The sequence below is a fragment of the Centrocercus urophasianus genome, unplaced genomic scaffold (genome assembly GCF_019232065.1).
Source record: "Centrocercus urophasianus isolate 14NV4802_14NV808 unplaced genomic scaffold, USGS_Curo_1.0 seq_23, whole genome shotgun sequence".
NCBI lineage: Eukaryota > Metazoa > Chordata > Aves > Galliformes > Phasianidae > Centrocercus > Centrocercus urophasianus.
In genome coordinates, this window is record NW_024884789.1 from 16,528,855 (window position 1) to 16,542,407 (window position 13,553).

Consider the following 13,553-nt stretch of genomic DNA (forward strand, 5'->3'; position numbering starts at 1 on the left):
TCAGCAGAAAAACAGAAAGTCTATTTTTTTTTTCTCACCCAAATCAAAAGATTTGAATTTCAAGAGATTATGAAATGTTGCAAAAACTGCATATCATACAGATATATTTTTCATCCACCTTTGTTTTATGCTCCTTCAGAGGTTTTTTTCCTCCTCAGTTCCCAATACCATGAGTCAGCTGGCTTTGTTATTTCTTGAGAAGATTGTGAGTTACAATGAGTGCATTCTGTGAGTGTTGATGCCAAGGAATGGGTTTCCAGATTTGAGCTGGCTTAATTGATTTGCTTCAGTATAACAGGCAACTGGTGCTTAGTCCTTCAGATGGTGCTTCTTTCCCCAAACCAAGAACTGAGAGTTTCTGGTGTACAAAACAAGGTTTTCTCCTTTGCAAGTATCGTGTCCCAGTGTTGAGTGTTAATTACTTTTTTCTGTGGTTTGGTTCCCATTCATGATGAAGGTAGATATGTCATTCTTCAGAGAGACTTCAAATTAGATGTAACGAACAAGTAATAGAAACTTCTCAAAAACAACAACGACTTGTTGAAGAATAGGAAACTTCCAGCAGAAAACCTGAATGTTCTGGAAAAGCATGACTTGGTTAAAAGTACTTACAGTCTCATCATGGTGGAGTTAAACAGGCACTGGCTTTCTGCTTGGCTGAAGTGAAGGAGGCAGATATGCCACCAACTAGCAGCTGCCAGAAGAACATTTGCCAACAAAATTAAGTAGCTGGGCTTGGAGCATTTTCCAGCTCTCTATACACTTGTGTTATCTCCATGAGTCTTAAAGGAATTTATTGCTTTCTGACAATTTTACATTTTCTGTCACTGTCTGTGACTTTTCCAACATAAATTCAAATGAAGTGCATGTCAACTCTTCTTGCTTTTTCCCAAGTATTTTGAATAGGATTTACTAGTGGTGATGATTGTGTATGTTTGTTTCTGTTTACATACATCACTATAATTTGTCTGTGCACTGAATGTTACCCAGATGTTAAGACAGAAGAGAAGACTTTGAAGGGGGAACCCCAGTGCCAACAGCAAAGCAAGGCCGGGTTTGCACCCTAACAAGAGTGCATGTTCAGCCTTGGTAATAGTTGAGAAAAGAAAGATGGGGAAAGTCAGAGTATTTTGGTAAGTGGATTGGAGTCTGTATTTAATAGCCTTATTGCATTGCCAGAAGTATCTGATTCTGTAGCTGTTGTTCAGTTCTGTTTTTCTACTAAGACTGCTGAGACCACTTGCGTGCAAGAATCAGGTTCTTTCATGTTGGTTGTTTGCATTGCTCTATGTTGCTTCAGTCAGCCAAGCACTCAGGCATTCTGCTAGCTTTCAGCACTTGAGCGTTTCCCACGGAGAAACCAAGTTTTCTCATGTGCTTGAAGTTAGGCAGTCACTGCACTGCAACTTTTTTCCTATGACCAAGAAACAAGTTCTTGAATCGGGTAGAGTACATCTGGGGTACTGGTTGATAAAGGGTTTGTTTAATTAGCCCTGGCTCGTAAATGCATTTTCATTGTAGGAAGAAAAAAATGTCATCTTGTATGTTCAGAGTTCTTAGTACTCACTGTGATGTTTTACATCTAGCAATTCTTGGAAATAATAAAACCTCCCGAGGATGACGTTCCTAGTAATGTTCTGCAGAAAACTTCCAGGAGGAAACGCATCCCAAATGACAGATCTAAGCAAATCATGTCTTTCCCATACAGATTATTCATTGCAGTTCCTGAAGAATTTTTCATTACAGAAATTGGCTGTTCCTTTTGTTAGATTTTTTGGTCGCGCTTCGAACAACCAAGCAGAAAGATAATCTAATATTAATTCTGAAATTCTTCTGCAAGCTGGGATTTATTTTCTGAACATTTACTTTCGTTCCACATGCACGTGACTCTTTTTCATGGTGCACGAATGCCCTGCATTGCTGACTGTTCATAGTTTGGCTTTTGTTTAGAGTGATTGACAAGGGGAGATCTAGTTACAAAGATACAGATTTGTAGATATTATTACAATTACAAAGGTAAACTTAAGCTACTATGTTTAAAAAAAAAAAAAAAAGTTTTTAGTGTACTGTGACATTTCTTTTCTAGACACTTACTTTTCTTACTTCACGAGAAATAGTTTTGTAGAGGCCTAAATGATTTAGCTTGAGACACTCCTGAAATGTGAGCCTGCCCATTTCATTTCCAAGAACATATTACTTACGTGGTGTGCTCTATCAGTGCTTCATCTATGCTTTCATCTCTTGATAGCCACAGGCCAACACCTTCTACCCTGTGCATTATGAAGAGAAGAATTAATGCTAGTGTGATCAAGCCAAGAGGGATCTTCTGAAGCAAGGTTGCTTATGACCAATTTTCTGTTCACAGTCTGCATTTACCTTATGGTAATGTGCTGCATCTGTAGTAAACCATATCTATTCCTGTAAAGCCCTTTCAAATCATTCCAGAGTTTTCATTATAAAATTAATTGTTTTTCTCCACATTCTAAGATTGAGTATTGCAGAACAAGTGACCTGCAGTGCAGTACTCGTGCAAAGATGCATTTGAGCACTCAGTGATAGCCTGATAGAGTATTAGTGGTAGGCAGTGAGAAAAATGCACTGCATTCATGTTTTCTAAATGTTGCCAAGCTTTTGCAGTTATTTATTTCTATGTGACTGCTTGTGCTGATAGATCCACAGTGTTACAGAGCACAGTAAGTCAGGAGTGTTTTGTGCTCTGTGAGGTGAGGTCAGTAGCTATCTTCATTTCAGAGCTTTGGTTGAAGAAAAACCCTGTGAGGAGGATGCCTATGCCCTGGAAGCAGGAGGGTGTGCCATTTAAAGATGCCAGGGTGTTTCTTTGTGCTCTGCAGGCTGGGGTGGAGCATACACCAGAACAAGTAATGCAGTATCTCAGGACAGGCACACCAAGAAGTAGCACTAAGTTCACTTTTAAGTAGTGAATGAGCTCAGGCCTCTGCAACATGGCCTAAGCCAGAGATTATAAAGAGTGGGTACAAATTATTCTTTCTGGGAAATATGTCAATTAATATTTGATGTTCTAAGATACATCCTGGAGGCAGAAGCTTGATCTTAGAGTTTCTGCCAAAGTTTTGTGGCAGTGGAAGGGGGGAAACACTCTGCTAAAGACCCTTTTCACCCTCCTCCCTCCACTGTTCAGCTCTTGTGCAATCCCTGCCTCATTTTGAAATGCAAAGCTTCCCTGCTTTGCTGGTAGCTAAGTGTGGTGGGCCAACATCACCTCTATGCTGCCTCCTTTGGATTTCTTTATGCTGTGGATGGTAATGGCACAGCAAATCACTGGGTAGTAAGTGGTGCATTACCAATGCAAGCAGTGAAGTACTTAGAGTTACTGAATGTGCTGTGCAGTCAGCTAACAAATGTGGCCAGCTCACGCAGACTGAGGGAATGCACACAGCTGGCTCAGCAAAGGACTTGGCCAGGTGTCCCTGCCAAATTGGGGAGAGAACCTGCAGCATCACAGTTCTTCACAAGCTACGCTGCAGACAGTCAGTGTCGTGCAAGCAACTGTGTCAGCAGTGAACAATGTCAACTTCAAAAGTGCCTTTCTTTTTGAAAAATAGGGTTTATTTTTCTTTAATCTGTCCTTACTCCATCTAAAATAAGTTCACAGAAGTGTCTAGTCTTTTATTTTTATTAGTACACTGGGCAGACTTCTATGTAATAATTTAGCTTTCCTCAGAAAGCAGGAAGTATTTCTGATATATCTATGTCTGTTTTATCAACATACACACATGTACATATCTACATATAAGGGCTTTCTAGTTAAAAGCTATCTGGTCAAGAAATGTCAAAGCATTTTTTTCAGCTTAAAAAAAAAAAAAAAGAAAACAAACCTGGCAGTGACCTTTAACAGAAAAATAAATACTCAGTGATATCTAATGTTTGCATTCAAACCTATGCAACCTGGAATGCAGAACTGTGTGTATGCATTTGCTGCAGTACTAGAAAACACCCATGCATCAATGGAGAACAGTGGTGTTTCTCTTTTTTTTTTTTTTCCTTATTTTTTTGTATTTTCTTGTGTTAGCTCTACATAAGGAAGAGTCACAACTATCATTTCTGTTTCATCTGAATGTTTTAGCTGCTGTACTCTTCTAATTTCTTTGATCCATGCATGGTGTGTAAAAACTTTGCTCGAATTTTATTTGTCTCTGATTTTTTTTAGGTTCTGCTACAGGTTCTTATTTTTAAGTTCAGTATAAAGTACACAGTCAAGTGCAGTATGCATTTATTTGGAGGACGCTTGTGGCTGTTTTGAAAAATGTACTGAAATATTATTTGTAAGTAACACCAGCACTTTCATTTCAGTCAAAGTATTTATTATGCTGAACAGGAAAACATGCCTAGAGAAATCCCGATTTGCTTGGTTCAGATTCCTCTAGGTAAGAGTTACAGCAGCATCACTGATTGTGTGGTTTGTGCAGAGAGGGCAGAAAAAGCAAAAGAGGTTGGAGCTGCCAGTGGTAAGGAGTTACCAGGAAACCATGGGCATACCACATCTGTACCACCAGGTGCAAGTGCTGTGAGACTCGTGCATCTAAGGTGCTTTTCTGGAGCCTCAGGGCACCAAGGCAGAGCTGCCCTACGTGGCTTTTGAAACTTCATTTTGTTAAAAGCAACGTGCTGGTGGATCATGCCAGTGGATAGCTTCAAGACCTTCCATGCAAAACAAATGTTTTTAAAGCTTATCTTGTGCCCTCAACTTTTTGTTCTGAAGATGATGTCTCTCAGGTGGGGAGCAGGGTTTGTTCTGCACTTGTGTTCTCTCTTTCTTTAATTTGCTTGCCCTACTTTTAAGCAGAAATGCTTCTTGTCGAGACATTTGTTATGAGGAAGCCTGTCTTCTAGATGTGGCACCAGGAGGCTGCCAGACAGACTTCCCGTCATTGCTGGCTTGTGCTGATTCACACCAGCAGGCTGGAAATGGAAATGTTTGCACAAGCATCCAGCCCTTAGAACTTCTAGGGCCTGCAAATGTGACCATAGTGCTTTAAACACCACAGTGAGGAATTAAAAAGGAAGAAAAGAAAATCCTGATTTATGTTCCCTCAGCAGTTCCATGTTAAATCACATTTAGAGTTGTGCAGCAGTGCTTCTGTTTTCTTTGTGCCTTTCTGCCCCATCACTGCAGAGAAAAGATCTTTGTGTGCTCCTATCCAACTATCCAAAAGAGGAAAGGTTTTCACCATCAGTCACTGTAAACATCTGCAGTGTTCAACCATCCTTTAGTTGCTCATTGATAGTGCTTCATAAATGATGTCTAAGCACAGAAGAAAATTACCTGGATGTTTCTATGCTGTCAACAGGGTTGTTGTAAAGGCAGCACACCTCATGCTTTTGGGAAGGCACTGCTTTTCCTCATGCATTTCCCAATGGCTTCCTGCTGTGGACCCCAGGTTAACTGATGTAGCAGGATCTGTGTGCTCTTGAGTAACTTGCACTTCATGCAGCTTGTCAGTGGGGAGTGAGGGAGTTCCTTACAGAGGAGCTAGGGAACTGAGGCTGCAGGAGTATCTTGGTCATACAGGAGCATGTGTACTTACATCACACATTACTGTGCTCACATCACACCATAATGGCAAATTTGGAGTGGTGAGGGGTTTCACAGAGCTGCCATTGAGTGTTTCTTCTTCCCTATCTAAAATATCCTGTGCATACAGATTCATAAGGAAACTACTCCTGTACTTCGTTGGTAAAGTACTTTGGAATTAAAATGTTCTTTTTGGAGCAGAGATCAGCAGCATTAGCAGTTCTTGGTGTCTACATAGAGTCTCATCATTTTTTGTAGAGGGAAGAGAGTGCTATGTTTGCTCTTCTGGCTAGCAACTCCCTTTCTCAGCTAGACCTGGACACTGCTTCACATACAGCATTCCTGAGTGAGTGCTGGCTGGCTGACTTTTCTCATTATTTGTGATATGAGGCAGGATTTGAAAGCAGTGTATGTCTCACAGCAGTGTCTTCCTCTGCAAAACAAATTAAGGTTTGGAGTGCCAAGGTAGAGCTCAGCATGGTCATCCTGGACCAAGGGAGGCAATTGGGCTCATGGGGTTTGGCAAAACGGTACTGCTCTGAAAAATCTAGTATTGTTACACAGTTAAGTAATGCTGCTGTTTGCTGTGTTTGGGGTAAATTCAGAGCTGGTTGGGATTTGAAGATGTTTGCATTTTTAATGAAGAGGTGATATGTGTATTTATGTACATGTATATATATTCATCATACAGTCATTGAGATTCTTCAGCACAGTTCTTGGCACGGTGACCATTCACACGTAGGCCTGCCGAGCTCTCTGTCAGTGGTAGTGGTCTTTAATGGACAAGAAATTGATTCTTCTTCATAAGTCATAGAGCTGCAGTTAGAATCTTCATGCCTGTCATGTCTGCATTCCTTTTATGTGAATTCAATTTCAATCATCAGATTTATTTTCATTTAATTGTCTCCTATAGACCAGTTTAAAAAAAAGGTGGAGGGGAACAACACCATTGGATTTTTAATTGGAATTCACCATTGGTTCATTCTGTGTTCCTTCTTTATCTGTCTTTTCTAGTTACTGATCTTACTTACAGCTGTTTTGATTATTGGGGAGGATCATAAATACCTTTTTCTCTCTTATCCTATGACTTTCTGGGACTTCACAGTAAGGCAAGGACTCTGCACTCAGGACAGGCAAGGGGAGAATAAGAGTCTCTGCTCTTCAAATTGATGAAATGTCATCAGCTTTGGGCATGAAGAGAGACAGTGGCTCTTTATTTTCATTAGGAAATAGTAAACGCTAACATATCATAGATGGCAAGAAATGAGAATCTTCCTACATTCGAACGCAACCGAGAGAGCCCAAGAGTGAATCTTTTGAAGGTTTGGGTTTGTTTGGGCTTTTTTGTTTCTTGTGTATTTGTTTGGTTTGTTTATTTTTGTGGTGATTTGAATCTCATATGTCTAAAAGAAACTTGAGAAAGTTGGAAAGACTGAACATTTGAATTTGGAACTTGTTTATGAAGTTTCACTGAGTTAATATAGTGATTGGAAAGCAGTACTTTATTCTACTATCCAAAGGTATGGCTATTTCTAGCTCCTTATTATTTAGAAGAGTTACACAATGCTCAGATAAGACAAACACAAGCCCTTAAGTAGGCAAAGGACTAATGTTTATATAAAATTATAGTAATATTAATCTTTTTTTTTCCTAATTTATTTTACTAGACTGTTTTGAGGATTGTGGTCCTTGGCATATGGGATTACATTGAAAACAAAATAGAGGTAAGCAGTCTCACTCTTTGCTCTCATTTCCAGGCAGACCATGTGTCTTAACGTTCTTGAGAATATTAAGAACTTTGGGTAGCTTTGTTACAGATCTGATGCAGAGACCTTTTAATTCAGATAAGTATGCATATTCCTCTCATTGTTTACATGAATGCAAAGCTGTATAATGCAGTTTCCTTTTCTGTGGGCCTCTCAAGGAGTGTGATATTTGGAAACATTTTATTATTGGAGGAGGAGAGGACTGTGGGATTTTTCCTGTGTGCCTGTGGATTTTATTGGTAGAGCTGTGCCAGTCCAACAGTTGTAATTGCTACCCTGAGATAATGAGCAATATGAGCAAAAAATTTCGTATGACTTGTGTGCATACATTCCTGTAACCAAGTTGAGGTTAGAACTGGTTGAAAATTGGTGTATGGTTTTCTGATAGGAAATACTCATTTGGCAAAAACCCCAATTTTAACATGAAGTTATTTTCTTTCTCAAATCTGACTTTTGATGAATACAGTTGCCTTTTCTGATCTAATCCACAATGAAACTAGCATCATACAAGTTCTTAAGAGTTCACGTTGTCCAAATCCTTGAAAATTTTGCTGCCCAATAACAGTGAGAACAGAGAATCTTTCTGTCTGGATGCACAGACGTTCCCACATGTTATGTAGTCAGGACATGGCCAAGAGCCATTAAATCACTTTGCACCATCTTTTTCTACTTGCATTCTTGATCTTTTCCTTCAGGCAGTAAGATCTATGGGCAGGGACTTTATTTTGAGGGCGGGGGGCAAATAATCATGCCAAAAAATAAGTGATAAATATCAATGATAATGAAGGCCTTCAGCTGTAATAGCATTTAGTCTATCATTTCTACATGGAGATTCTGGCCAGTAGGTCCAAATACCTTTCTCTCTTCCTGCCCTCCCACCAGTTCCTCTCCTCACAAAATGTGGGTGAAGCACTGAAGAATTCTGTCACGCTGCCTTAAAAGGATGCAGTCTTTGTAGGGCTTGGCCACTCTCATATCCCTTCCAAATACATACCCTAATTTCATTTCTTTTTGGGGAAATGGGAGCCCTTCATGACCTCAAACAGAAAAGGCAGGGCGTGTTCCTCAGGATGGTTTGAAAAGTCTTTTTTTCTCTAGGTGTTTGATGGTGCTGTTATAATCTTGTCCTTGGCACCAATGGTGGCCTCAACAGTGGCTAATGGCCCCAACAGCCCTTGGGATGCTATCAGCCTTATTATCACACTACGAATATGGAGAGTGAAGAGAATCATTGATGGTGAGTGGTGATTCAGTTTGTGACTCTTGAACTACCTGACAGGCTGGAAAAACAAAAAAAAGGTATTAAATACACGAGACTATTGCTTTCCACTGCTATTTTGTTCCCCTTCCTCTGACATGTTAGAAGTACCAAAGAGGAGAGAGATGGCTCCCATGGAGGAGAATAGGAGTCAATTTCATGGCTGTTTTTTCTGTTCTATTTCAGCCTTTATAATTGATTGGTTTAGTTTTTTGTGTGGGGATGTGAAAGTGTCTCATGTTTCAAGTAAATACATCTGACCTGACATGCTTCCTGTCTCTCACCATCAAGCACCATTCCAAATTCTATGAAATAATTGCTTCCAGTGTGCTTTTCCAATATTTGCCACACCATCTGTATGTTTGTGCAGCTGTATCTGTCTTGCTCCTTTCCTTTCCATTCTGTTTTTAGTGTAACTTATGTCATTGTTATCATGGTGGTTCTGAGCTGAAGGTGCTCTGTGGCACTGCTGTGCTGCATGGCACAATAACTAGCCGTATACCGGTACTGTTTTGCCCAGACCTCTGTCAGGAAACACCATGAGAGATGAGAACTCCATAGCAAGTCAAGGCTGTGGAGAGCAGAACCAGTGATTGTGCCTGGAAGCAAAGAGTCAAACTGTTATTTCTCTGTATACAGAATTGAGGAAAGGCCTTAGTCCTGTGCCTGAAGTGTCCCAGAAAAGTTCAGGATCTTGTGGAGATTCACAAAATGTCAAAAATCTCCTTTGTCTGCTGTTGCCGTCAAGGGCTTACGTTGTACCTCCAAGTCTAGGAATTTAATGCTGTGGGCTCTGAGGTTGTTCTTTTCCAAAGGAAGCCTTGCTGTTCAGGTTTAGAAAGGAAGGCAGCAGCTCCAAGCAGAAAATCCTACCTTGCAATTCAGGAAATCTGCTGTAAACTCTTAGGAAATGTCTGTATTAGCAAAAAGCTAGGAAGAGAATGCAGGATGCATTTCAGCTCAACCAGGCAGTTGGAGATCTGACCAAGCAAGGTCTAGAACCCTGTTTGACCAGCATTTCATGTGTTAGAAATCCTTCCTCAGAAGAAACGCTTAATTCGCTTGCTGTAAGTGAAAGTGGTGATTTGTTGTTGTTGTTGTTGCTGTGAAGATATGTAAAGGATTTCCCTCTGATTTAAAAAATTTAAAAAAAATCATAGTTGGGTTCATTTGAAGTGCTTGTGTTTTCCAGCATATGTCCTTCCAGTGAAAGTGGAGATGGAGATGATGATTCAGCAGTATGAGAAAGCAAAGGTTATTCAGGATGAACAGCTGGAAAGACTAACCCAGATCTGCCAAGAACAAGGGGTAAAGTTCAATTCTGTCTTTATTTACGTATAGCTTGTTGTAGAAAATCATACAGTATATGTACTTTGCTGTAATTGAGAAGTATCATTAGGATATCTGTTGCAATGTGACAGATTTCAACATTAAAGAAATACTAGCTGCAGCCAGGATATTTTTAAGCATGGTATTTGTCAAATAGCAGTTGCTTCTATGCATGTGTTCTTAAGGTGAGGAAAACAAATGTGAAGAATAGAAAAGGAGTGCTTCCAGTATTTGATTTATTGAATGAGTGCAGTTTGACATAATATTCAGAGCATGCAAAATTCATTGCCATTATTGGACACTGCAGCTGTATTAAAGCCTTATTCCTTGGAAAAGTACATGCATTTGCATGAAAGCTAATGAATCTCCCTGCTTTAAATGCAGGAGGCTGCTTCCTTTAGGTCAGTCTGAGACTCTTGGCAGACTCAAGATGTTGCACCAGAAACTAGAAGCTTCTGGTGCAGCATTTTTTTTTAGACTCTTCCCAAGACCGCAAATATTCAGTGGCTCAGTCTTCTGAGATAAGGGAAGGTGAAATTTAAAATAGACAGATGTGGGGAAAAAGTGTAAAACAGCCGTTGTGACGATAAGCCAGGCATCTTGAATTACACAGTCTTATTTAAATGAGTTTGTAAGTAACCTGCTTAGGCAAAGTGGGGCATTCAAAGGACTACCAAACCACAACAGAATGATCCTCCAACTGACTTAATTCTCATTTCAATTGCAAGGATAACTAGGAGATGTCCAAATAAAGGCTGGAAGTTTCCAGCATCAATTCCCATTCCCTACTTCTGGCTGGTGTCTTTCAAATACAGAATGAGGGTTAAGTTGGGGTTGGTCAATCAGTCAAAAAAGCTGAAGGGCCCGAATAGACAAGAGGAGAGGCAACTCATCCCAGTACAGGACAGCTGCGGAACAGGTACCTAATCTGAATCAGGGGTTTATGTGCCCATCTCTCTTTTAGGAATCTAAAACCCATTGATAGTCCTCTTCATGACAACTTTGTGCAGTTATATTGGTAGATTCATTCTTCTGTTACGATCATGAAATGAACAAGAACTGGTATATACCCAGTTTTACAGAGGAGAGAATCTCTTTAGACCAAATGCAGTAGGTAAATCAGCAGTTTCTTGAGTCCCACAGCAGTATTTTGTCTGTCAACCCATTCTATTAGGTTAAAGTTCTTGACAATCATAAATCTGAAAACATTTATTTTTAGGAACTTTATTATGGAGGTAAATAATACTCCTACTTCCCAAACAGTTTTTGATGTTGTTCTTTCATAGTCTGAGTGAAGGTAGGGTCATTGTACTAAGCAGGGTTTGAGAGCATTTTTGCCACCCTCCATTCTACATGCCTGACTTTGTACCTAACCATGGTAGCCTTAACCTGAGTTCTGATGGTTACAGCATAGCTGTATGTCAAGTACAAAGAATTACTGCTTTGGTAGATGAGTAAATCTGTGAAAACAGAGTAGGTTCTCTCCTAGCTTTCAAGTGTCATCAGCTATGGAAAAATATGGACTGTAGAAAAATGACAGCATACTAATCTCTCATGTTTTACTGTCCTGAGTTCCTGCCAAACAAACGTTTCAGCTGTATAATATGAGGTAAATGTACTAATTTGCTGCAGTTAGCAACAGAAGACATTGACACAAGTACTGCATTCTTCGTAAATTAATAGATTCATAATTCAGTCAAGAACAAGTTGTCAGCATTATAATTTTCACATTGGCATTGTATACAGTATCTGGTGGGGAAAAAAAAGTCTCCTAATGATATTTGACGTCTAAAATTCTGCCAGGTTTTTGCTTTTTCATTTGATTACCTGTCCCAGCCTCTTGAAGGATTGCTTGTTCTTGGGATTTGAGTGAGCGTGTCTATGCTTTAGCATCCAGGGGTTGCCTGCAGCAGTCTGGTTGCTCTTAAATCTGGAGGTCCAGCAGGTAGGGATTCCTGGTTGTCTTGTCTGTAAGGTACCTGCTATCTCTATTAGAGGCAAATGAGATAGCAGGGAGCTGCCTAGAGCCTTTAGGGGGCTGACCTGGTGCCTCTAACACATGCAGGGCCCCATGCTTTTGTGCTTTGAAGCTGTCGCAGATGAGCTTTTTAACTTGTATTTGTGAGCTGTGTTATTTTCCTTATGCTGAGCTGTGTGATTTAAGTCCTTGTTGTGCATATACATAAAGGGGAGGAATTTAAGTCACAAAAGCAGCCTCCATCTGACGTTTCTTTCCATGTAGGCTTGTTGAGTGGACTGTGTCTTGTAATGAACTTAAACATAACCAACTGTACATCTCAACGTGGTCAGTTTAAATTGGCTTGAGTTAGTATGGCTAACTGTTAGGGGCATTTCCCTTGTCCTCTTTCTGCCAACCTGACTTTTCTTGTTTACTGGCACAAATGCATGTAATGAAACAGATCTGGAAAGTGATTGGGTTGCAATTAAAGTAACAGATCTGATTGGTTTTGTAGGAATTGTATCTAGAGCCTAGTTCATCCCACATTGCAGAATTGCTTCTGTTGATCAAAGCTAGAAAATGAGGAAGGGAAGATGAGTGCATAGGAGTTGAAAGGGAAAGCAAAACCTGTTTACCAGTTTGTACTAGTAGTGGCTTTTGTGTGCATGTTTGTGTTGTTTTTTTGTTGTTATTTTTAATCTGTCTGGTTTCATGTGTCAGCTGTGTATATTTTTTGGCCAGTGATAGGGTATCACAACTGCAAAGTATTATTCCATTCCTGAGTGACATTGGAGACATTCTGCAAGTATGAAAACTCCTTCCAGATGCTGATTTTTGGCTAGCCATACGTCTGAAAAACAGAATATGTTTTATAAATTATAGATGCATGGGCTACAACTTTGGTCTCTGCAGAGCCCTGCTGAAACTGTTTCAATAGTTTGCTGTCTTATTTATTCTCTGGCCGAGAAAGACATCAAAAAGGAATGAAGCATGTGAGGGTGGTTAAGAGAGAAAATACTAAAGGATTTGAGAAACTTTGCCCATCACAGTAACAGGGATTTCTAAAAATGGGTGAGAGATTAGAAAGTCTCACTGCAATCACTGTCAAACATATAGAAAGAGTATTTTCCTGATGGTGTCGTTTTATCAGTTTAATAACTAAGTTTTATCAATTTAAGAAATTCAATTATAAAGGAAATATATATATACATATATACACACACAAAATTTCATTAGCAATGCAAATTCCAGTTCAAATTTATTTTGAAGTCATTGTAAAGAAACTTCCATTTTTGATGGTAAATCTGCTTACCTGATCTTTTCTGTTAGATTTTCATGCCATCCAGCTGAGTACAGTCCAGCCCAGACTATGTACCACAAAAGCTCCTTTTCTGTCAGCTCTCGTAGTACAGGGTTTTTCATCATTCTCAAAACTGTAAGAACTGTGGAAGCTGTAATTTCTTTTTTATCTTGGAATATAATTTGTACATCAGCTGCTAGTTTAATGACAGGGCTATTTAGGTGGTAAAATTACCTATTGGAGAAATAACTTATGTTATCTTTTTGCAGTAATTCTAATTCATGTCTAACTACCAGTCATTTTCTTGGTAAGTGGAAGGCAGCCAAGGTCATCCCATGTTTCGTTCTGCCCATAAATCATTTGTTTGCAAACGTCTCCTGATTTTT

General features: G+C 39.6%; 1 protein-coding gene across 7 annotated transcripts in view; it reads left to right on the forward strand.

Moving 5' to 3' along the window:
* TMEM266 (transmembrane protein 266) overlaps positions 1-13,553 on the forward strand; it is a 107,328-nt gene that overhangs the window by 70,396 nt on the left and 23,379 nt on the right. For all 7 annotated transcript variants that reach the window (XM_042824131.1, XM_042824130.1, XM_042824129.1 and 4 more), the window contains 3 exons: positions 7,222-7,278; positions 8,419-8,557; positions 9,771-9,886. In XM_042824131.1, the coding sequence (XP_042680065.1) occupies positions 7,222-7,278; positions 8,419-8,557; positions 9,771-9,886 (312 nt within the window). The remainder of the gene's footprint in view (positions 1-7,221; positions 7,279-8,418; positions 8,558-9,770; positions 9,887-13,553) is intronic.